Source organism: Pelophylax lessonae (genome assembly GCF_965119305.1).
Source record: "Pelophylax lessonae genome assembly, chromosome: 2".
Taxonomy (NCBI): Eukaryota; Metazoa; Chordata; class Amphibia; order Anura; family Ranidae; genus Pelophylax; species Pelophylax lessonae.
In genome coordinates, this window is record NC_138769.1 from 412098263 (window position 1) to 412120506 (window position 22244).

A 22244-nucleotide genomic window follows, 5' to 3' on the forward strand; every position below is an offset into this window, starting at 1 on the left:
GATCATGCACCTGCACATTTCTTGCAATACTCCGTTTTTGCAAGTGTGCATGCATTAACTATTTTCATTTGCGTTTTCGTGTGTGTGTGTGTGTGTGTGTGTGTTTTTATAAAAAAGAATTTAAATCTCATTTTTTTTCTTTAGGAATGCGGAAATATGACTTGCATTGTGTTTTCTGCTTTGAGTGCTATACATCTTGAGGCCCACATACAATGTGCAGTTACCTGCATTTTTCATATTAGAAAAATGCAGGTAACTGCAACGACCAACAGAAAAGATTTTGTTTCCTGTGTTTCAAGCTCAGACAAGAATGCAGTGCTCACTGCATTCCAGAGCAGTGCAATATTATGCGACATGGTTACATAATATCGCACTGCTCTGTATATCTCCCAGCAAAAAGTGTGTGTGTGGTGCAACAAAACACACATCACAACTCCCCTTACCACATGGCTGTGCAGCCTCAAAGTTGTGTGGGCAGAAGGGGAGTATGAACAAGCCCTTGGGGGTTGAAGGTGGAGGGGGGTTGTTGTACAGAACAGTACGTTTTTATTTCTGAGGTTAACTTCTCTGAATTCAGTGCAGATTATTATAAGTATATAATGATGAAAATTTCAGAGCACTGTCTGACAAACATGTTTTCTTATTTATATGATGTGCATTTTTTTTTTTTAATCCAGATTGTCTCAATACTTTCTGCTCCATATCAGTTACTGAGTCTTGGCACCAAGATATTTAATTATTTTATCCAGATGCCTCTGCAGAAAAGCCGTACTTACTCATATATTCTGACTTATTTGTTTTTGTTAACATATGATTATCAGTGTGACACTGAACAATCTGTTCACATCATCTTGTGCTTTCTTGTTAAAACATTATGTATTTGATACTTGGAATAAGAGGGCAACATTTTACTGATGCAGCTTTGTATTTTGAGAGTCCATTGAGAGGATGGTCTTCTTTACTTTTTTTTTTTTTTTTTTTTTCTTGATTGACTAACTAGCTTACAAGCTTTTTAGAATAATCCGTTTATTCATATAGAGTGGGACAGAGGTTCCTATTGGTATAGTACTATAATAGGCCTCATTTACAGTACAGCTGCTAAACTGAATTTTAAGAGCAGTTGGGCATAAACGCGGTATCAAAAAGCTGTAAAATGGATGTTTTTCACCATCGGTTTCCAGCGTCAGAAAAGGTTTTAAACTGCCCTATGTAGGTGAGCCCTAGGAAGCACACTGGATTTCTGCAGATAAACCTTTATTTCTCTAGCGCTCATTGACAGACGTAGTCCTCGGTGATACACCACCTTCGGGTTATGTTGCCTCCACAGGAGCAGGACTAGACAGGAAATTAAAAAGCTCTGGCCACACCCTAGGGGCAGTCCCAGAGGGTATATCCTCTCTCTCTCTCTGCCTCAGCAAATCAGTTATTTTCTGTCTAGTTAGGAGTAAGGACCTAGATACCTTGCTGGGATCTTAGGTCCTGGCAAGATTTTTTTTTCTTAAAGGATTTTTTAGACAGCTTTTTTTCTCCAGTGTTCCTGTGAGATCTTCAAGCAAGAAAGCTGAACTGGGCGACGGGCTGGATGTTGAGATCCGGTGGTCACCCCAGTTCAGCCTACGAGCGCGTGCAGGCCATAGCTCCGCGCTGGGTCGGCCGCGACAAAGTCCCATTAAAGGACTGACCCCGCGAGTTAAACGTCTCGCTGAAACGCCAAAGACCATGAGTCACGGCGTCCATATCGGTCGACAGCCCTCCCGCCCCGGTGGAGAGGGGTACTGTCAGGAGTTGGTGCCCGCCTGGTTCCGGTATGGTGAGTAGTATGTTCCCCCTTTTCCCCTGACGGGTCTTGTGGTGAACGCGGGCCCCTCTCTGTATGGTAAGATAGAGTCCCTCTCTATCCTATAAATGACACAGATCCTCCTACTTTGAGTGTGATTTTATGTGCAAAAAGCCAGGAGGCTTGGTTTGGGAGCTAACAATCTAATTGTATACATGTTAAAAAGATTATAATCTGTGGCATTCTGGGAATCTTACGGTGATAAGAATAAGCTACCTACCAGTCAGAAGCCACGCACATGTAGACTGCCTTCCTAATCAGATCTCCAGCTATTAGCAGGCCTCCCGAATGGCCATGCGGTCCGCCAGGGCCGGTACCGCCAACCACGCCAAATCCCCATGCAGAGAGAGTGTTGTGTGCCCTGCAGCACACCGCTATTCAGTACAGGCCGCCGCCATTTTTTTTGCTGGATCGCACGAGCCGCCATTTTGGCGTAGCCTCGTGTCTCCAGCATGGGGGCGGCCATGTTTGAGGTGATCCAAACACCTCGTGGAGCTAGGGGAGGCGCCGGAAGGCGTGCAGAGGGGCGGAGCCGCCTCCTTTCTTCCTGGGCAGTTAGCCAAAAGACTTCCTGTTTGTCAAGACAGCGCTGTAACCTGTTGCAGTTAAACTCTGAGCATCAAGTGGTGAGCCTGGGGGTCTATCTCTCTCTCTCTCTCGATCGATAGGGATCCCTAGCAGGTAACACTAAGGGGCTTTTTGTGGCGCTGGGGGTCTGGGAAAAAAAAAAAAAAAAAAAAAAAGTTTTTTATTTTTGAATTATATTATCCAGGAAGTGACTGGAATTATCATGGACCCTGCCACACATATTCCCCCACCTGTTTCCCTCGAGGGGGCCACGGGACCCGCCGGTGCACAGAGTGTAGAGTCATTTACAGCAATTTTGGAGTCTATGGTGGCTCGGGTGGAGGCGGCCTGTCAGGGACGGGGGTCAAGGAAGCGACCCCCGCCTACCCCTATACTATCTGACACCTCTGACTCTGATTCAGAGATGGTCACTGCAGTTGCAGGTTCCTCTGCAAAGGCTGTTATCCCAGGTAAAGCCCCCTCAGACAGTGAGGAGGACGCTTCTTCTCCTGCTATAATTCAGGAAGAAGCATTGGTGGACGCACTAGTTGTGGCAGTGCAGGAAACCTTAAAACTTGAGGCTTTACCGGCAGAGGCAACTGAAACAGAGATTCCTTTTGGTACTAATAAGCCCATCAAAACGGTGAAGGTTTTTCCTGTACCCAAATGTTTCGGTAATCAGATTAAAGGAGAATGGGAGCATTCTAAACGTACCTTTACTATTTCCAAGCGTATTGCTAGACGCTATCCGTTTGAGGAATCCATCATTAAGAAATGGACGGTACCACCAGTGGTGGATCCACCTATTTCCAGGCTGAATAAAGCCACGGTTATCCCAGTGGAGGACACTTCGTCCTTTAAGGATCCGGTGGATCGAAAGATGGAAGCAGAGTCCCGCACCATCTTCTCTCTGATAGGGTCAGCATTTAGACCAGTAATTGTTATTGGTCTAGTTTCCCAGACACTTACGGAATGGGCGAAAATGGTACGCCAAGCCCTTAGGGTAAAAGATATTCCCCAGGAGACATCTGATTTGATGGAACAGATTATACAAGGGCTACAGTTTATCTGTGACGCAGCCTTGGACACTACTCCCTTATTAGGGCATGCATCTATGTCAGCGGTGATCCTCAGACGTGTGCTGTGGTTAAAATGCTGGTCAGCTGACCTAGGTTCCAAAAAGACCTTGACAAATCTCCCTTTTCAGGGAAATCGTCTATTTGGGGCCAACCTAGATGAAATCATCAAGGATGCCACTGGGGGCAAGAGCACTTTTTTTGCCACAGGCTGCTAAAGCTAAGGGACCTCGCAACAAGCGAGGACCTTTCTTTACCGCCCATAAAGGGCGCCCGGCTGGTACTAGCGGGAAAGGCAAGACTCCTCCAGGAGGGTTCAAGAAGGGCTGGTCGGACAAGCAGAGGACCAACCCAGCCAAACCCGAAGCAAAGGAGTACACAGCCTGAAGGTGCGCCCCCACCCGGTTTCAGGGTGGGGGGACGTTTTCACCGGTATTCAGGACATTAGATCGAGCTTCAACCCCTACTACCGGTGCGATTCTTCCCTTCCAACATTTAAGTACTACAGGAAGCGGTAGTTACCGTTCCCTGAATAGATCTTTTCCTTTACCTTTTCCTAAGATTAGTCCCTATACCTCACAGGAATCGGATCTGGTTGACCAGATAGGCCAAGTAGCCTCTAGTCGGGTGACTTCGGTCCCTGAGGTTCAACCAGAAAAGATCACCCTTCCTGATAACAATCAGGTATCTGATAAATGTGTGGGAACAGAAAACGACCAGACTTTCTCGGATGGTCGGGGCCAGATACCTCTAGGGACGCCTGGTTCAGATTCTATCAGCGCCAGTGGTCCTAGAAATTCTAGGCTGGCCTCCTCAAGCCGGCCTGGCCGACTTGGACATGCTAGTCGCAGACGTTCCGTGGGAACTTCGTCTCAGGGAGTGTCTGTGGTCTCAAGGACCAATTTACCATCATGCTTTACAGTCGCTGGGTTTAATGGCCTGGCCATTGAGACCCAAGTACTGAAGGACAGAGGTTTGTCTACTTCAGTCATTCCTACCCTTATTAAAGCAAGGAAAGCGACTTCCAGCAAGGTCTATTATCACACATGGAAGACTTATATTGCGTGGTGCGAATCTTTAGGATTTCCTCCACGTACCTATTCGGTGACTCGAATATTGGCCTTTTTGCAACAAGGGGTTGAGCAGAAGCTAGCCTTGAGCACCATCAAGGGTCAAGTTTCAGCATTAGCAATCTTCTTTCAGAAACCTTTAGCTACCAAGTCCTTGGTGCGGAATTTCTTCCAGGGGGTGCGGCACCTGGCTCCTTTAGTCCGCGCGCCCTTACCGCCCTGGGATCTTAATTTGGTTTTGTCGGTTCTACAGAAACCTCCCTTTGAAAACATCAGGGAGATTCCCTTGCTTACTTTATCCCAGAAGGTGGCCTTCTTGGTGGCTATTACTTCTGCTCGCAGGGTGTCAGAACTGGCTGCATTATCATGCCAGTCCCCATACCTAGTGATTCATAGGGATAAGGTAGTACTTCATCCTAAGCCATCTTTTCTTCCTAAGGTGGTTTCAGATTTTCATCTGAATGAAGATATTGTACTACCTTCCTTGTGTCCTCAGCCCAAGCATCATCGGGAACATGCGTTGCATTCCTTAGATGTGGTTCGGGCAATCAGGGTATACCTGAAAGCTACGGAATCATTCCGTAAGACGGATTCACTTTTTGTGATCACGGATGGCCCCAGAAAGGGTTTGCCTGCATCTGCTGCGACCATTGCCAAATGGATTAGACAAACGGTGGTACAGGCTTATTCTATTAAGGGTCAGAGTCCTCCGTTCCCTGTTAGGGCGCACTCCACTCGGGCGCTCAGTACTTCCTGGGCCTTTCGCCATCAGGCGTCAGTGGTCCAGGTATGTAAGGCGGCCACCTGGTCATCGGTACATACCTTTACAAAATTCTATAAAATTGATGTGACGGCATCGGCGGATGCCTCATTTGGCCGCAAGGTTTTGCAGGCCGCAATTTGAGGAGACCGGTGGTCTACCTCGAGGGTTTTTTTCTGTTTGGAAAAAAAAAAAAAAAATTTTCTCTTTTTTGTTGAGTCTCATCATTAAGGATGAGCATTGTAAACTTCTAGTTGGCACCGGTTGGGCCTTCTAGATTGGGATTTGATTTCCATTTTCCCACCCCTCATTTGTGATACTGCTCTGGGACGTCCCGAAGGTGGTGTATCACCGAGGACTACGTCTGTCAATGAGCGCTAGAGAAAAATGGATTTTTGTAAAATCTTACCGTAAAATCCTTTTCTCTTAGCTCATTGACAGACTTAGTCCCCGCCCCTCTGTTTTTGAGTTGGGTTGGGTTAAAATCTCTAAAGACTGCTTTTTCACATAACTGATTTGCTGAGGCAGAGAGAGAGGATATACCCTCTGGGACTGCCCCTAGGGTGTGGCCAGAGCTTTTTAATTTCCTGTCTAGTCCTGCTCCTGTGGAGGCAAAATAACCCGAAGGTGGTGTATCACCGAGGACTATGTCTGTCAATGAGCTAAGAGAAAAGGATTTTACGGTAAGATTTTACAAAAATCCATTTATTTCTGTACTTGCAGCAAAAGGATAAAACATGGGGAAATGTGCATGTATTGCAGAAATAGGCTATTTTTTTTTTTTTGTTTATGGATTTTTTTTTTCTTTTGTTTTTACTGACATACACTTTAAAGGGTAAGGCCAGGCAAAACTTAACTATGCTAAACCTGCTCAGTACCACATTATAAACCTAATCTATCTAACCCTCTAAAGCAAAAATCGCTGTACTTCACTTTTTCTGCACACAATCTGGTCTCCAGCGACGGAAGCTGTGTGCAGGAGCGCACCGACAACGGCTGTGAGATTAATGGAAAGTGATGTCACCCAAAGACTAACTATGGGGCTTCGGGTTGTCTGATGCCTTTTCTGCACCTGCTTCCACCCTCAAGCCACTTCTGACAGCTCAGCTTAGGATCGGCTGCAGAATAGGTAAGTACAGGTATTTTTGCTTTCCAGGGTTAGATGGATTATGTTTAGAATGTGGCACAGAGCAGGTTTAGCGTTAGTATTTGCCTGGACTTATCCTTTAATGCAGGGGTGCTAAACCTTCTAAAGCATGGGCCCATACATATGATAGTCTCTGAAGCAGCCAGGATGCCCAAGGAAACCAGTCAGGCTTACGTTTTACCCAGCTACCTGCTCCTTTGGCCATTCAGGTGTCCATGAAACCAATTACAGATGGTGGGGATAACATCCGGTCAAAGCAATGCAGTACCTCTGACAGCTATTCGATAAGTACCATATATCCCTATAGAGACTCTGTTTTTTTTCCAGTAACTGCTAAGTGCTATATATCTATGGAATAATGTCCTCTGCCCCAAATGGGGGTGAAGACTAGGCCTAGGACTGTGACATAGTAGCTGGATCCATTTGGAACACAGCTCACAGAAAGATGCACATAAAGATATATGCCATATGATTAAAGTGGGCCGGATTGTAATATCTTTATAACTGTGTTTTGATCCAAAGTCCAGTTAAAAGTTCCTGAGAGGGAGAGTTTGTCCACAAGGACAAGAAATGCTGCTTTACATAACTGATCTCCTGTGCACATATGCAAAGGACTGTATATTAAATATACTAATGCGAGGGAGGTGAAGAACCCAATGCATGTTGCTTAGGGGGATGCTTTTTTGTGCTTCTACCTCCTCTGGACCATTAAAGATAGTGTCAAGCACTTGAACACGGTCTGTGTATCTTTTTGGATTATGAAGTAATGGAATTTTTGGGACGTGCTACCATTTACGTTATATCAATCACTGTGTGAATAAATCCAAGTTCCCATTTCATGAACACGTATGACAAATCTCTTTTGGAAAAGTGACCGACAAATATGCCAAGGATCTTATAGGCCAAATCAATTTGGTTCAGGATGCAACTTTCATCCCCCAAGGGACTGTAGGAAATCGGTTTAATGGATGGCCATGTAGTGGAAAAGGAGATGGAATACACAGTCAGTAGTGGTGACAACCAGTATGATGGTTACACTGTTTGATATATGCAAGCAATAACAATAGGAACAGGCTAGCTGTAATTTTTGTTTCTAAAATTTCCTGTGATGTATGATGTACATGTGAATTTTATATATTTTTTGCTACAATAAAGGTGATTTTTGTATGCAGATGGTAGTAGCCACACATTTACCACCCCCAAAGAGGTATTTGCAGAACAAATGCTTTAAAAGTTATTTTGAAATGTGTGGATAGGGGTAGAGCTTAAATCCATTTTTGGAGTGAGAGTGTTTAAAATATAGCTGGTGGAATAGCTCCCCCTATCAAATTATAAGAAATGGGGCTGATATCTTGTAGGACGTTCGGGCTTGGGTTTTTTCTTTTTTCAGACTCACTATTTGTGCTTACGGATGGGCCTCAAAAAGGACTATCTGCTTCTTCTGCGACCATTACTGGAGGGTTTAGACAGACGGTGACTCAGGCCTATTCGATTAAGGGTCGGGTTCCTCCTTTCCCTGAAGTCCCACTCTTCATGGGCGCTCAGTGCTTCTTGGGCTTTCGTCATCAGGTGTCAGTAACACAGGTATGCAAGGTGGCTACTTGGTCGTCGATGCACACTTTCACAAAATTTTATAAAGTGGATGTGTTTGCATCTGCGGATGCCTTTTTGGCTGCAAGGTTTGGCAGGCTGCTTTTTAGGGGGCTTGTTCCCTCTTTAGGAGTGTAATGTTTTTCAGGTGGGCTCCGGTTACCTGGTTGGCTACGGTTTAGCCTAGGGAATTTTTTTTTTTCTTGCTGTTCCCACCCCTCATGTTTGACACTGTTTTTAACGTCCCAATGGTCAAGAAGATCAGGAGCTGTGTTTGTTAAAGAACGAAAGAAGAAATGGGTTTTCTCTATTGTTCATTGACGGACACAGGTCCCGATCTTCTTAACTGTTGGGTTATACTGTCCCCCACAGGAGTAGGACACTAGGCAGTTAAAAAGTCTGGCCACGCCTATGGGCAGTCCTAGGGGGTATACTCCCTCTCTCTGCTATAGGTACTCCATCTTTTTTTTTTTTTTTTTCTCTGCCTAGTCAGGAGTAAGGACCTAGATATTTGCTGGGATGTCTGGGCCTGCCAATTTTTTCTTTTTTTTTCTTTTTTAGATAGAATTTTTTTGCTCCTGGATTTTTTCTGTGAATTGGCTCTGCTGCGGGGGGCTGGCCTGCGAGCTAAACGCCTCACGAGTCGTAGCGCTCCTCCTGGCCGACAGCCTCCCCCCTTCTCTATGGAGAGGAGGTTCTGTCTGGAGTGGTGCCCACCTGGTTCCTGATATGGCAAGTAACTGTCCCCCCTCTCCCCCTGGAGGGTTTTTGGGGGTGGACGTGGACCCCTCATGGGACAGTGAGACCCCTGGGTTCCCCCCCTCCCCGTTAGGCACCCCCTTCTTTGGTCTGGTGGTCCCTGTGGGCCATCTCATCCCCATCTGCCCCCCCCTTTCTCTGACGCTAGTGCTGTGGGCTGGCCTGGTCCACCGCCTAGGGTGGAAGCAAGGTGCTGTGCTCGCGATCGGCTGTGGGGTGGGCTTTACATGGTGGGGGCTCCAGCCAGGGCCTCCCCTTCCTGCTTGTACCCCCTTTCCTGCCTGTGGTGTTTTCTGAGGCCTAGGAATCCCTTCTGGGTCCCTGGGAGCCTCATGGGGCTCCATTTTTGTGTGCTTAATTCACAGCGGCCATGTTTGTGTAGTAAGGCGGCCATTTTTCGGTGGTTTGCCATTGAAAATGGCGGCAGCCGTGACAGTGGAGCCATCTGGGCGGCCATTTTGGCGGTTGGAGCCCCTTCTCCTCCCTTGGTGCTGACTCATGGATCTTTTTATTTCCTGATTGCTGTTTGTGCAGTAGAACTTCTCCTGGTAGCTGCGGTGTCTGGTTTTTGCGGGGTGGTGAGTCTGTTGGGGTTCTCTACTGAAGATCGGTTGGTGCTCTGTGGCTGGCAACCGGATAGGCTGCTAGAGCGGTTGGGATTGTCGCTTAGCAGTGTTTTACACTACTTTGTGGGGTCCCCCTGGTGACTCATGGAGTCTTTGGAGCACATCTCCCCACCTGATCCCCTCTGAGGCTGCGGGGCCCTCCGGGTCCCATCCATCCATTGGTGCACTGACAGCGGTCCTTGGTGTCCTGGTTGGGAGGGGCTTTTGGGTGAGGAGCTGGCAAAAAGTGCCCACCGTCTTCCCCGGCCTCATCGGTCTTATCAGATCCTGAATCTGATTTGGCTGCCGTGGACGTGGGTCACCCTGCTTGGTCTGCGACCACATGCCCCGATAGGGAGGAGGATTCCTCCACTTGTGCAACCATGTACGAAAAGGCGCTGGTGGACACACTGATTGTAGCTGTGCTTGATACCTTAAAGTTGGAGGATGCAGCTGAAGCTGTGGCGGAGGCGCAGGTTTCCTTTGACATTTACAAGCCATCCAGAGCGAAAAAGGTCTTCCCTTTCTCCTCCTATTTTGACGGAATTGTCACTAAATAGTGGGGCCGACCAAAGCGTCCCCTTAGGGTCCCTAAGCAATTTTTTTTGCTAGACGATACCCCTATGAGGAGACTCCTTAAGAAATGGACTGTTCCACCTGTGGTGGACCCTCCGGTTTCTAGATTACACAAGGCAACCATGATTCCGGTTGAAGGACCCAGCTGACAGGAAAGCGTAGGCTGTGGCCCGCAATATGTACACTCTGGCTGGTTCGGCACTGAGACTGATGGTCACCATTGCCCTGGTGTCGCAGACTGTGACCGAATGGATTAAGCTATTGCTTTGTGCCCTGGAGGGGGAGTACCCCCCCCCCCCCCCCCCCCCCGCTGAGCTGGCAGACCAGCTGTTCCAGGGGCTGCAGTTTATCTGTGATGCATTTATTTTCCCTGCAGGAGCCTGGAAAGCGACCAATATTGGGATGCACAAAAAGGATCCCCTGCCTGCTGTCACGCTGATAGGGGGGATAGGTTGGAATTGGTGGCAGGAGCTGGAACATGTTCCACTGTTAATATGGTTGGAACATGTAAGGTTTAAAAATGTGAACTTGGCGAATGTGTTTTTTGTAACCTGTAACATTTTACATGTTTTACTTTTAACAAATAATAAATGGTTAAATAAAAATGAATAAATAGTGTGTGTGTGTGTGTGTATGGAATATATATATATATATATATATATATATATATATATATATATATATATATATATATATATATATAATGCACATACACACACTATATATTTTATTCTAATGCGTTCATAATGCAGTTTTGTTTGTTGACAGTTAACGGACAGCCACGGCCACTCGAGTCCAGTCAAGTAAAGCATTTACGTAGAGAATTGATAGAACTGCGTAACAAAGTCAACCGTCTACTAGATTGTTTAGAACCGCCTGCAGAACCTGGAATTCCAACCAGTCTACCAGATGCAGGTATGTCCATTTCACTTTGTCTTTTTGGATTTTATATAGATTTTGGACTATGGATTTTATATGCTGTAGCATGAGAATAAACTTAGAGGGGTTCTTTTTTGCTAATGCAGAAACTGTGGATGGTCGAGAAGAGAAGCCTGCTGCTCCTGACTCCTCAGTTAAGCCGTCCACACAAGTCATGGCTGCTAGCATGTCTGCGTTTGATCCTCTGAAGAATCCAGATGAGATCAACAAAAATGTCATGTCAGCTTTCGGACTGACTGAGGACCAGGTTACTGGTATGTTTTCACAAGAACAGCCTAAGGCTAGTTAAACTATTGGCAGCAGGTTCTGCATGCCGTAAATGTGTGACCTGTCCATTTGCCATGAATCTAATACTATATTAAGAATTAGAAGCCAAAAAAGCAAGTTTAATTATCTTCTCATGCCACTGAGAAATCAACATTCAGGTTAAAAAAAAAAAAAAACCTTTATACTGCAGCATCTTTCAAAATGTTCTTGAGGAAATTGGGGAGGAGACGGTCTCATGACACATGTTTAGCGGAAACAGTCTTTCATTACCAAGTGCTTGTTATCAGGTTACCATAAAAAAAATTTACAGTTAGACGGATAATTTGTTTCCTTTATTTGTTAGAGCTGAATTAGGCAGTTTTATTTTCAGCTGATCCCTGAAATCCTGAGTGCCAGTTTAAACACTGATAATGATGAAAATGCTCTTGTTAGTACAAGAGCACTGGCTGTACATTACGTGAGGTAATCTAAAGTTTATTGTTGTGCTGTATATAGTTAGTATGTAGTTAGCAATATTTGTAATTGTTGACATTTTGTTTTCATATTGTTGCTTGCAGGACCTCCCAGTGCTCCAGTAGAAGAACGGTCCAGCACTCCGGATAGTATTGCTTCCTCTTCCTCCGCTCATCCACCAGGAGTTCAGCCTCAACAGCCTTATCCAGGATCTCAGCAGCCAGGTCAGATTGAAGGTCAGGTCATGTATTGTACTTGGCATGCTTTTGTTTCTGCATGTCAGTCATGTAGATCTGCATGCCTTTGTGACTAGACAAAACTGGTGGTTTTTATCACACAGTACAGGACGCAGGAATTGATTCGTAAACCATGAATTTTATATGCTGTAGCATAAAAGCAGATGAATATATCTGAATTTAAATTTCAGATAGTCAAGGCAAATGCTGATTATATAAATAAGTAGAATTCTGATGTACCTGTAAATTCCATATCTTGAAGTACAGGACACAGATATCTATTCATAGACCGTAGGTTATATTCTGCTGATTTGACAAGAGCTTCCCTGGGGATCCATGTAACCCCCACACACTCCAAGAGGCACCAATCTTTTGCCAGTGTCCTTAGTTGGACGCCTTTTCCTTTCTTACTATTTTTTAGAAGATTTCTAAACCCATAATTTGACGCTTTTATCTAGCCCTAACTCCTTTTAGAAGTTTCTGGATCAGTTACTCTTGAGTTGCAATAGCAGGGCCAGCCTGTAATATTTTCTTTTGGAAATGGACCTTGTGTTGGCACTCTCCTTGGCATGTGGAGAAATTAGTGTAATTAGCTACAGAGTGCAATACAGATCCAGGACCTTGGTCCATTCTTATGATGCCCACACTCTGCAGACCTCTTTAGAGGTTTTCCCATTGTGACAGGTGAAACCTGGATCCTGAATGGGAGCAGCAACTTCAACAAGGTAAGACAGGGGTTTCCTTGTAAATTTACATACCAGTCCCTGGTTAAAAAAAATCTTGACAGATCTTTTGCATTCATTACATCTTTATCTTACAAGGCACACAAGCAGTTCAGAACGCACAGGTTATGGTGGGATCTATACTTTGTGTTTTTTCCCCAAGCTTTTATTGCCTCTCACTATTGGTCTTAAAGGTTATAGTGTTTACCTTTTTTTAAATTTGACAGTCTTCTTTGTCAACTTTCCTCTGGAAATTCCTCTCCTGTTTAGTGATGTAGTACTTGCAAGACTTCTAATGGTGTACCTCTGGCCACCATCTTCTTTCAACAATGCAGGCTGTTTTTTTTTTTTTTGCTTTCTCACCTGTTGCTGGATACCTCGGACACAGCCATTGGAACTCGCCAAGGTTATTGTGATTCCTTCATTCCAGACACTCTATCCACATTCATTCCCTAAGTAGCACACAGTTGATGACTCTCACTAATGGTCGGAGCAGATGTATTTGGGGCCGTCAGCAGTTATACCGCTGCAAGCCTTGAGAAAACTCCTAGTTCCTTTTAGATTGATAGCAGTTTATATGTTTTGGAGCAAAGTTCAGTACCATTCCATCCCCTGACTCAGGCTCACAGAAGTTCACCATGCGCCCTGTCTAAGGCAGAATTCCCTGCCACTATGTTTTCTTTGTGTCAGATGGAAATGGCGGGGGCTATCAGCCGTGAATGCTCTTCTGCATTTCTTCCCTGGCAATGTTATGGACCACAACCAAAAATTGTGTAGTGCACTTGCAGTGGTAGAAAAAAAAAAAAAAAGGGGGGGGCGCTGATATTTCGGCAGTAGGGTTTCCATAGTTTCAACTGCCTCAATTTTAGGACTTCTTGACACATGCAGTCTTTTTGTGAGCTCAATGAGGCAGTTTGTGCTAGTCTCTTGATACACACCTACTGCTGCACAGCTTCCTTCCATGTAAAAGCACAGGAAAAAGCCTTTTCCTACCCTGGCAAGTTGCGCCTGACACAATGAATTGTCCAAACTTTAAAGCCTTGTATCTGATGGGCATAGAATTTCACAAGAAATGGTCTGTCCCCACTTTGATGATTTAGTGCAAGAATGGCATGGTCCAATCCCCTATTTCTGTTGAGGGTACCCCTCTATAGGGATTCAGGTGATGGGTATTTAGAGGCTCTTTTGAAGTCATCGTCCTGCTCTGGCAGACTCTATACTGTTGCCAGCTATAGCCACCTTATCCGTGGCCCAGATTACACTAAATTTGGGCTGGAGAAATTCTTAGTAAGCTTTTTTTCCTGATATAGATAATCCCAATCTTCAACTCCAGCACTTCTGTTCTATGTAAACACCACTGAGAATAATGTGTCCGAACTCTAGCAAGTCTGTGTACATATGTGCAGAATTTTATTGCTCAAATTTGGGCGACTGACTCTGGCTTACTCCTCTCTGGAGGCTAAGAGGTAGTCTACTGACCTTCTCCCCCAACCCAGAAAAAAAACATTCATTCTGCCTTCTTCACAGGTACACCATCTTATTCATGTCCTTTTCCCCTATTCCTTTCTCTCACCAGTCTCTATTGACTTTCTTTTTAAGAAATATGTTCAGAAATATGTTTAAGAAATATGTTTTTCACATACCCCAGGTTTGCTTTAGGCTGGGTTCACACTGTTGCGAATTGGATGCAGGTTTTCCCCCGCATCCAATTTGCATGTCAGTAGAGTGTGACCGGCTCTCAATGGAGCCAGTTCACACAGCTCCAGAACAGCTGTGGAGCGGTTTGCAGAAAATTTGTGTGCGTCTTCTGGTCCGTTTTTCAGGTCCGTCTTCAGCCAAAAATTCAGACCTGAAATGGTGAACGGGACGCACTGGACCTCCTGCTGTGATCCACTCCAGTGTGAACCCAGCCTAAATGCTGCAATGGGCGCTCATCTCTTTCCATCTGACAGTAGAATACAAGGGCTTTTAGGAACCCCTGTCATTTTATTTTTATTTTTTTGGGGTTGAATGTCCCATCAAGCTCATATTGCATATTGGTAAACAATAATGCATTAGCTAGGCTCCCATATAGTTGCCTTATGGCACTGCCATTTTTTTTCCTCATTTCATAGTTTGTCTTTTCCTTAACCTCTTGTAGTCCTGGCCACTAGATCTCTCATGTAAGTAATTAGTATACTAGTTATACTCCCCTTCTACTTCCTTATCCATTTACTACTTACATTACAAACAGAAAAGGTTTGTTCTCTTTTTACCATTTTTGGGCCCTTTCTCACTCCCTGAACAATCTCGGGGTGCCTTTTGGGAGTTGCTAACACAGGACTTCTTAGACTGAATTATTGCTTTGTATGCTTGACTCCTGCTTCTCCCTATACTCCCTTGCATCTGAGCCCACATCCCTTTTAGGTTTTTTTTCTTAGACCTTTTGTTGGCCTGCGTAGCCAGGACCGGGGGTTTATTCCTGACATTCTGCTTTTAGCATGAAATTCTTAGTCCCATGCTCAGGAAAATATTCTTGTTTTGCATTTTGTGGTTGCCCCTCAGAAGTCTAATTCCCAAGTTATGTTTTCCTCCTTCAGAGAGCGTGTTTTTTTTGTTTGTTCTTCACGCTTTTCAGTCACTGAATCCTCCTACCCTCCACCACCGTGTTCCTCAAAGTAGAGCCTTCTCTACTCCTTCCCCTACCCATCATAGTGAATACTTTTTAGGCTTATAAGCCCTCAGGCTCTGGCCTGAGCTCTGATGCACCCTTCCCTACTTCTTTCAGGGCTGTGGATTACCAAACTGCCTGTTTACGGGCTAAAGCAGTTATTCTGGTCTTCCTTTCCCATGGCCTTGTCCTTGGTACCAGTCGACTTCATTTGACAACTTAGTATTGCGAATGTTCACAATCCCCCTGATCCCAGGGCTTCCTTTAGCTGATGCCGTTCCTCTAAACCTGGGGTTTATAAAGGTTTTGGTATTTGTCTGCCTTTATCAACACTCCTTTCCAACCTATGACTGCCCTAAAGACTTGCCCTGTTAATTCCTAATGTCCCTAATATCCAGATACTCCTATGTTAGGCACATCCCAACCTCTTGACTCAACCAACCAAATATCACGAAGGCGCTTCTCCTTTTTTCCCTGGTGCTCTTCTTCCTTTTGTCTTTACAGTAGTGTTTCTTCCCTCCCACATCCTGCCAGATAGCAGTGAATGGGGTCAGGCATGACATCTATGACTAGTCTTTAAAGTCTTCCCTTGGGACCTGAACCCTTTTCTCTTCCTTTCTGCATTAAGTTCCCTGCTCTTTCACCCAGCTGAGGGCTTGTTACTTTTTTTTTTTTTTTGTAGAGCGTCTGCCATCTTGGAACAAGTCACTCCTCCTTCCCTTCCTGCATCCATTATTTTGTTAGGATCAGGTTCTTGGTTTTGTACAGCATCCTGCATCCATCCTTCTTACCTTTGCTGGGCCAACACCTGATCTTCTGTACACATTTTCTTCCAAACCTGTTTACCAGGTGGTTATATGAGCCTACTTTGTCGCTAGCTTCTGCTGTTAACTCTTTGTTTTAGGTCAGATGGCCTTACTTGTTTGCACCTGTGGGCCTTTTGCTGCTGTTTTTACCTGGTTTGTTGCCAACCCCTTGATTTTATTGCTTGTGGTTGTCCAGGGGTCTATGAATCTGTTTCTGTATCCTGTACAATAAAGAGTAGGAATTTTGTATCTGAAAATTCTGTATCTTGGCGTATAGTACAACACACAAGTCCCTGGCCTCTATTCTCTGGTCTCCTTATGGTTTGCTGAAATACTGGAGCCTCTTAAGAGTGAACTGCATTACATGGATACAATAGGGGTGGACCCAGGGAAGGTTCTGCCAATGTCCAATCCCCTGAAGGTAGCCGTATATAACCCATGGTCTATGAAAATATGAGTTCTGTACTATATTCCAGGGTATGGAATTCATAGGTACGTCTTTTGATTTACTAATTGAAATTTTAATTCTGTTACATTTTTTTTTCTTTGTTTTGTCCTGTGCCTGCTGCAGAATGAACACCCAGTTTTACTAGGTGTTAAAACCGCTCTGGTCTGCATATGTTAAATTTAAATAGTAGCATGGAACTATTTTTAAAGAAGGTCTGGAAAGTAATTTCAAGAAGGATAGATATATTTTTATTAACCTAAATTCTAAATGCAACACTTTTTTTTTTTTTTTTTTAGTTTTTACCCCCATTTTTTTATGAGCTTTTTTTTTTTTTTTTTTTCTATGTGCACAAAATGCCTTTTTCTCTCAAATATTGTTCACAAATATGTGTTAGTGAGCACTTTTCTTTTGCCGAGATAATACATCCTCCTCACAGGCGTGCTGTATCAAGATGCTGATTAGGCAGCATGATTATTGCGCAGGTGTATTTTAGGCTGGTCACAATAAAAGGCCACTCTAAAATTTAAATGTGCAGTTTTATCACACAGCACAATGCCAAAGATGTCGCAAGTTTTGAGGGAGCGTGCAATTGGTATGCTGACTGCAGGAATGTCCACCATAGCTGTTGCCCTTGAATTGAATGTTCATTTCTCTACCATAAGCTGTCTCCAAAGACGTTTCAGAGAATTTGGCAGTACATCCAACCGGCCTCACAACCGCAGACCACGTGTAACCACATCAGCCCAGGACCTCCACATCCAGCATCTTCATCTCCAAGATCGTCTGAGACCAGCCACCTAGAGAGCTGCTGCAACAATTGGTTTGCATAACCAAAGGATTTCTGCACAAACTGTCAGAAACCGTCTCAGGGAAGCTCATCTGCATGCTCGTCATCCTCATCGGGGTCTCGATCTGACTGCAGTTTGTCGTTGTAACCCACTTGAGTGAGCAAATGCTCACAATGGCGTCTGGCACTTTGGAGAGGTTTTCTCTTCATGGATGAATCCTGGTTTACACTGTATAGGGCAGATGGCAGACGGCGTGTATGGCATCTTGTGGGTGAGCGGTTTGCTGATGTCAACGTTGTGGATAGAGTGGCCCATGGTGGGGTTATGGTATGGGCATGCATATGTTATGGACAAGGAACTCTGGTACATTTTAATGATGGCATTTTGAATGCACAGAGATACCGTGACAAGATGCCGAGGCCCATTGTTGTGCCATTCATCCACGACCATCACCTCATGTTGCAGCATAATGCATGGCCCCATGTTGCAAGGATCTGTACACAATTCCTGGAAGATGAAAGCATCCCAGTTCTTGCATGGCCAGCATACTCACCGAACATGTCACCCATTGAGCATGTTTGGGATGCTCTGGATCGGTGTATATGACAGCGTGTTCCAGGTCCTGCCAATATCCAGCAACTTTGCACAGCTATTGAAGAGGGAGTGAACCGACTTTCCACAGGCCACAATCAACAACCTGATAAACTATGCGAAGATGTGTGTTGCACTGCGTGAGGCAAATCGTGGTCACACCAGGTACTGACTGATTTTCGAACCCCTCCCAATACAGTAAAACTGTACATAGAAAAAGTCTTAAATCTTTGAGTTCAGCTCATGAAAAATGGGGGCAAAAACAAGTGTGTTTTTTATGTGTTCAGTGTTTTGTATGTATGTTCTGGTCAGTTTAAGTAGCAGAGTCGGTTGGTAATCAATCTTGGGTAATTTGGTGGTAATGAAATAAACAGATGGGTAACAATGAGATGACCTCCAAAACAGTGGTTTTACAGGTGGAGGCCGCTCACACATCTTTTTTTTTTTTTTTTTACCCTACTCTTTTCTGATTTGCTTTACACTAGTTTTGCATTTGGCTAGGGTCAGTGTCACTACTGGTTGCATGAGGCGATACTCTGGAACCTATAGAGGTTGCACAGGCAGTCCAACTCCTCCAGGCTGGCACATCAACACGTGCCATTGCCAGAAGGTTTGCGGTGTCTCCCAGCACAGTCTCGAGCAAGGAGGAGATTCCAGGAGACAGGCAGTTACTCTAGGAGAGGTGGACAGGGCTGTAGAAGGTCTTTTCCCCATCAGCAGGACTGGTATCTGCTCCTTTGTGAAAGGAGGAACAGGATGATCATTGCCAAAACCCTACAAAATGACCTCTAGCAGGGCACTGGTGTGAATGCCTGACCAAACAATCAGAAACAGACTTAATGAAGGTGGCCTGAGGGCCTGACGTCCACTAGTGGGCCATGTGCTCACTTCTGGCACTGTGGGGCTTGATTGGTATTTGCATTTGAACACGAGAATTGGCAGGTCTGCCACTGGTGCCCTGTGCTTTTTTACAGATGAGAGCATTTCCTTAAAATTCTACAAACCATACCCCATAATGACAATGTGAAAGAAATTTGTTTAAAATCTTTGCAAATGTATTAAAAATAAAAAAAATAATAAAAATCACGTGTGTGTGTGTGTGTATGTATTCACAGCCTTTGCCATGACGCTCAAATTTGAGCTCAAATGCATCCCGTTTCCACTGATCATCCTTGAGATGTTTCTACAACTTGATTGGAGTCCACCTGTGGTAAATTCAGTTGATTGGACATGATTTTGAAAGGCACACACCTGTCTATAATAGGTCCTACAGTTAGCATTGCATGTCCAAGCACAAACCAAGCCATGAAGTCCAAGTAATTGTCTGTAGACCACCGAGACAGGATTGTGTCGAGGCACAGATCTGGAGAAGGGTACATAAAGTTATTCAGCATTGAATGTCCCAATGAGCACAGTGGCCTCCCATCATCTGTAAATGGAAGAAGTTTGGCACCACCAGGACTCTTCCTAAAATGGGTTCCCTGGCAAAACTGAGCGTTTAGGGAAGAAGGGCCTTAGGAAGGTGACCAAGAACCCGATGGTCACTGACAGAGCTTCAGCGTTTCTCTGTGGAGATATGCAAACCTTCCAGAAGAACAACAATCTCTGCAGCACTCCACCAATCAGGCCTGTATGGTACAGTGGCCAGAGGGAAGCCACTCCTCAGTAAAAGGCACACGGCAGCCCGTCTGGAGTTTGCCAAAAGGCACCTGAAGGACTCTCAGACCATGAGAAACAAAATTCTCTGGTCTGATGAAACAAAGATTGAACTCTTTGGCCTGATTGGCAAGCGTCCTGTCTGGAGGAAACCAGGCACCACTCATCACCTGGCCAATACCATCCCTAGAATGAAGCATGGTGGTGGCAGCATCATGCTGTGGGGCTGTTTTACGTGGCAGGAACTGGGAGACTAGTCAGGATGGAGGGAAAGATGAATGCAGCAATGTACAGAGACATCCTTGATGAAAACCTGCTCCAGAGCACTCTGGACCTCAGACTGGTGCGAAGGTTTATCTCTCAACAGGACAACTACCCTAAGCACACAGCCAAGATGACAAAGGAGTGGCTACAGGACAACTGTAAATGTCCTTGACTTGCCTAGACTTGAACCTGATTGAACATCTCTGGAGAGTTCTTAAAATGGCTGTGCACCGACGCTTCCCATTCAGCCTAATAGAGCTTGGGAGAAACTGCCAAAAAATAGGCGTGCCAAGCTTGTGGCATTATTCTCAAAAAGACTTGAGGCTGTATTGAGCAAAGGCTGTGAATACTTGTGGACATGTGATTTTTTTTTTTTTTTTTTTTTAATACATTTTAAGATTTCAAACATTTCTTTTCACATTGTCATTATGGGGTATTGTTGGTAGAATCTTGAGGAAAATAATTTAATCCATTTTGGAATAAGACTGTAACCTAAGTGGAAAAAGTGAAGCGCTGTGAATACTTTCCCGGATGCACTGTATGTGTGGGGTGTGTGTTTGTTTTTTTGTTTTTTTTTGATGAAGTATGAGTACAGACAGCATTAATCTCTCCTGCCACATGTTTATACAAAAGGGACTCTGTGAATGTGTATGGTACATCCCAGTTGGATACTCTTGGGTGCTCCTTTTGTTGTACATTTTTTATTTTATTTAGAATATCGCTTATAATTGTAATGGGAAAAGAGAAATCCATTTTATTTTAGCACAGCCTACTCTAGAGCTGTATTGCATGCATTAAATGTTTTTTTTTTTTTTTGTCTTTATCACAAAACATAAAAACTCTTAAGACTTGCCTCTTGTTTTTCTTTTAGTCCCTATTGTCTGCATAAATGTAACTGTAGATTGCATGATGTGTAGATTTTGTTTCAGAATAGAATAAAACCATTTGCTTTGTCTACAGGCCAAATTTATCAGCAGTATCCTCAACAGCCTGGATATCCAACAGCTCAAGGTCAGCCGCAGGCTGCAGCTCAGCCCCAGCAGCAGTATGGAATGCAGTATCCTGGTAAGATTGTCTGACACGTGAAATTCATTTTCACTCTGAGAACAGTAGCTTGTGAACATAAGATTTGGAGATTCCAGGCAACCATTTTGTGAGGCTCTAGAGCAATGAAATTAAATTTTATTATATACTGAGAAGCGTGACACTCCCAGTGAAGCTTACTGTAACCAATTTGTATTTCCAGAAGAAAGCTCTTAAACATGTGTGAAAGTGTTTAGTAACTAAATCCTTTTGTCTTGTCTTCTAGGCTACAGTCAGCAAACAACACCACAGGCACCACAGCAGTTTCCTAGTTACAGTCAACAAGCAGCCCAAGCTCCTGCACCCAACTTTCAAGGCCAGGCACAACAACTGCCATCACAAGCTCCTCAGCAGTACCCTGCTGGCTCCTACCCGCCACAGACTTACACTACACAAGCTTCTCAGCCTGCTAACTACAATGTCCCCCCTGCTTCCCAGCCTGGAATGGCACCCAGCCAGCCAGGTAGCTATCAGCCTAGGCCAGGATTTACCTCTTCACCTGGTAGTACTGTAACTCCCCCTCCAAGTGGGCCTAATCCATATGCTCGTAATCGCCTTCCATTCGGCCAGGGCTATGCCCAGCCTGGTCCTGGTTACCGATAATGTATCATTTTTACTTTTGGCTGCTAGATCTGTTTCCATCCAAACAGACTTCAATATTAATGCTTACAAACTTGTAATGAAACGTCACACAGCAGTATAAAAACATTCTCTGCTTTTCTGCTGTTGTGCAACTTTATTGGAGGAAGAGACCAAATGATTATTTTCTTGCTTTTGATTGTATTTGCTCACTAGTTTAAATTTAAGTCCCAAACCAGTGATGTGTTTGACACATTAGCCAACTTTGTCAAACAGGTGAAAACATGCTAAATCCCACTTATTTGTTTTTAACATTCTGATGTGTCCTATTAGATTTGTTTTTGAAGTAAAAAGTAGATATTATTATGTACAGAATCTAACAGTCACCAAAACCTAATAAAATATTAAAACTTATTTTCTTTGTGTGATTTCATAACCAGTTAACATATCCTTCTTATTTCTATTCAATTTGGTGTTTGTGCTGAGCGTACAACAAAATACAAAACTTTTGTATTAAACTTTTTCATGTAGTTCCTCCCTCCAGTGTGCTACATAGAAGGGAATTCTTTAATCATATGATCAGTCAGTGTCAGAAAAAAGCTTTTAAGGCTGGTTAACACCATTCACCACACACTGCAAGCTTGTTTTTGATGCGTTCTCGTGCATTCCCCCCCCCTTTTTTTTTATTTTTTATTTTTTTATTCACCTTAAAGCGATTCTAAAGGCAGAAGGTTTTCTTTATCTTCATGCATTCTATGCATGAAGATAAAAAAAA

The 22244-nt window shown here is 44.2% G+C and overlaps 1 protein-coding gene across 2 annotated transcripts in view; it reads left to right on the top strand.

The window, feature by feature from the left end:
* TFG (trafficking from ER to golgi regulator) overlaps positions 1-21880 on the top strand; it is a 60267-nt gene extending 38387 nt beyond the window's left edge. Inside the window, exons 4-8 of one of the 2 annotated variants that reach the window (XM_082245215.1) lie at positions 10756-10902; positions 11013-11180; positions 11751-11882; positions 20768-20872; positions 21117-21880. In XM_082245215.1, coding sequence (XP_082101341.1) covers positions 10756-10902; positions 11013-11180; positions 11751-11882; positions 20768-20872; positions 21117-21493 — 929 coding nt within the window. In that variant the 3' untranslated portion in view covers positions 21494-21880. The remainder of the gene's footprint in view (positions 1-10755; positions 10903-11012; positions 11181-11750; positions 11883-20767; positions 20873-21116) is intronic. The other variant, XM_082245216.1, reaches the window with a different exon arrangement.
* Positions 21881-22244: the final 364 nt, after the last annotated feature.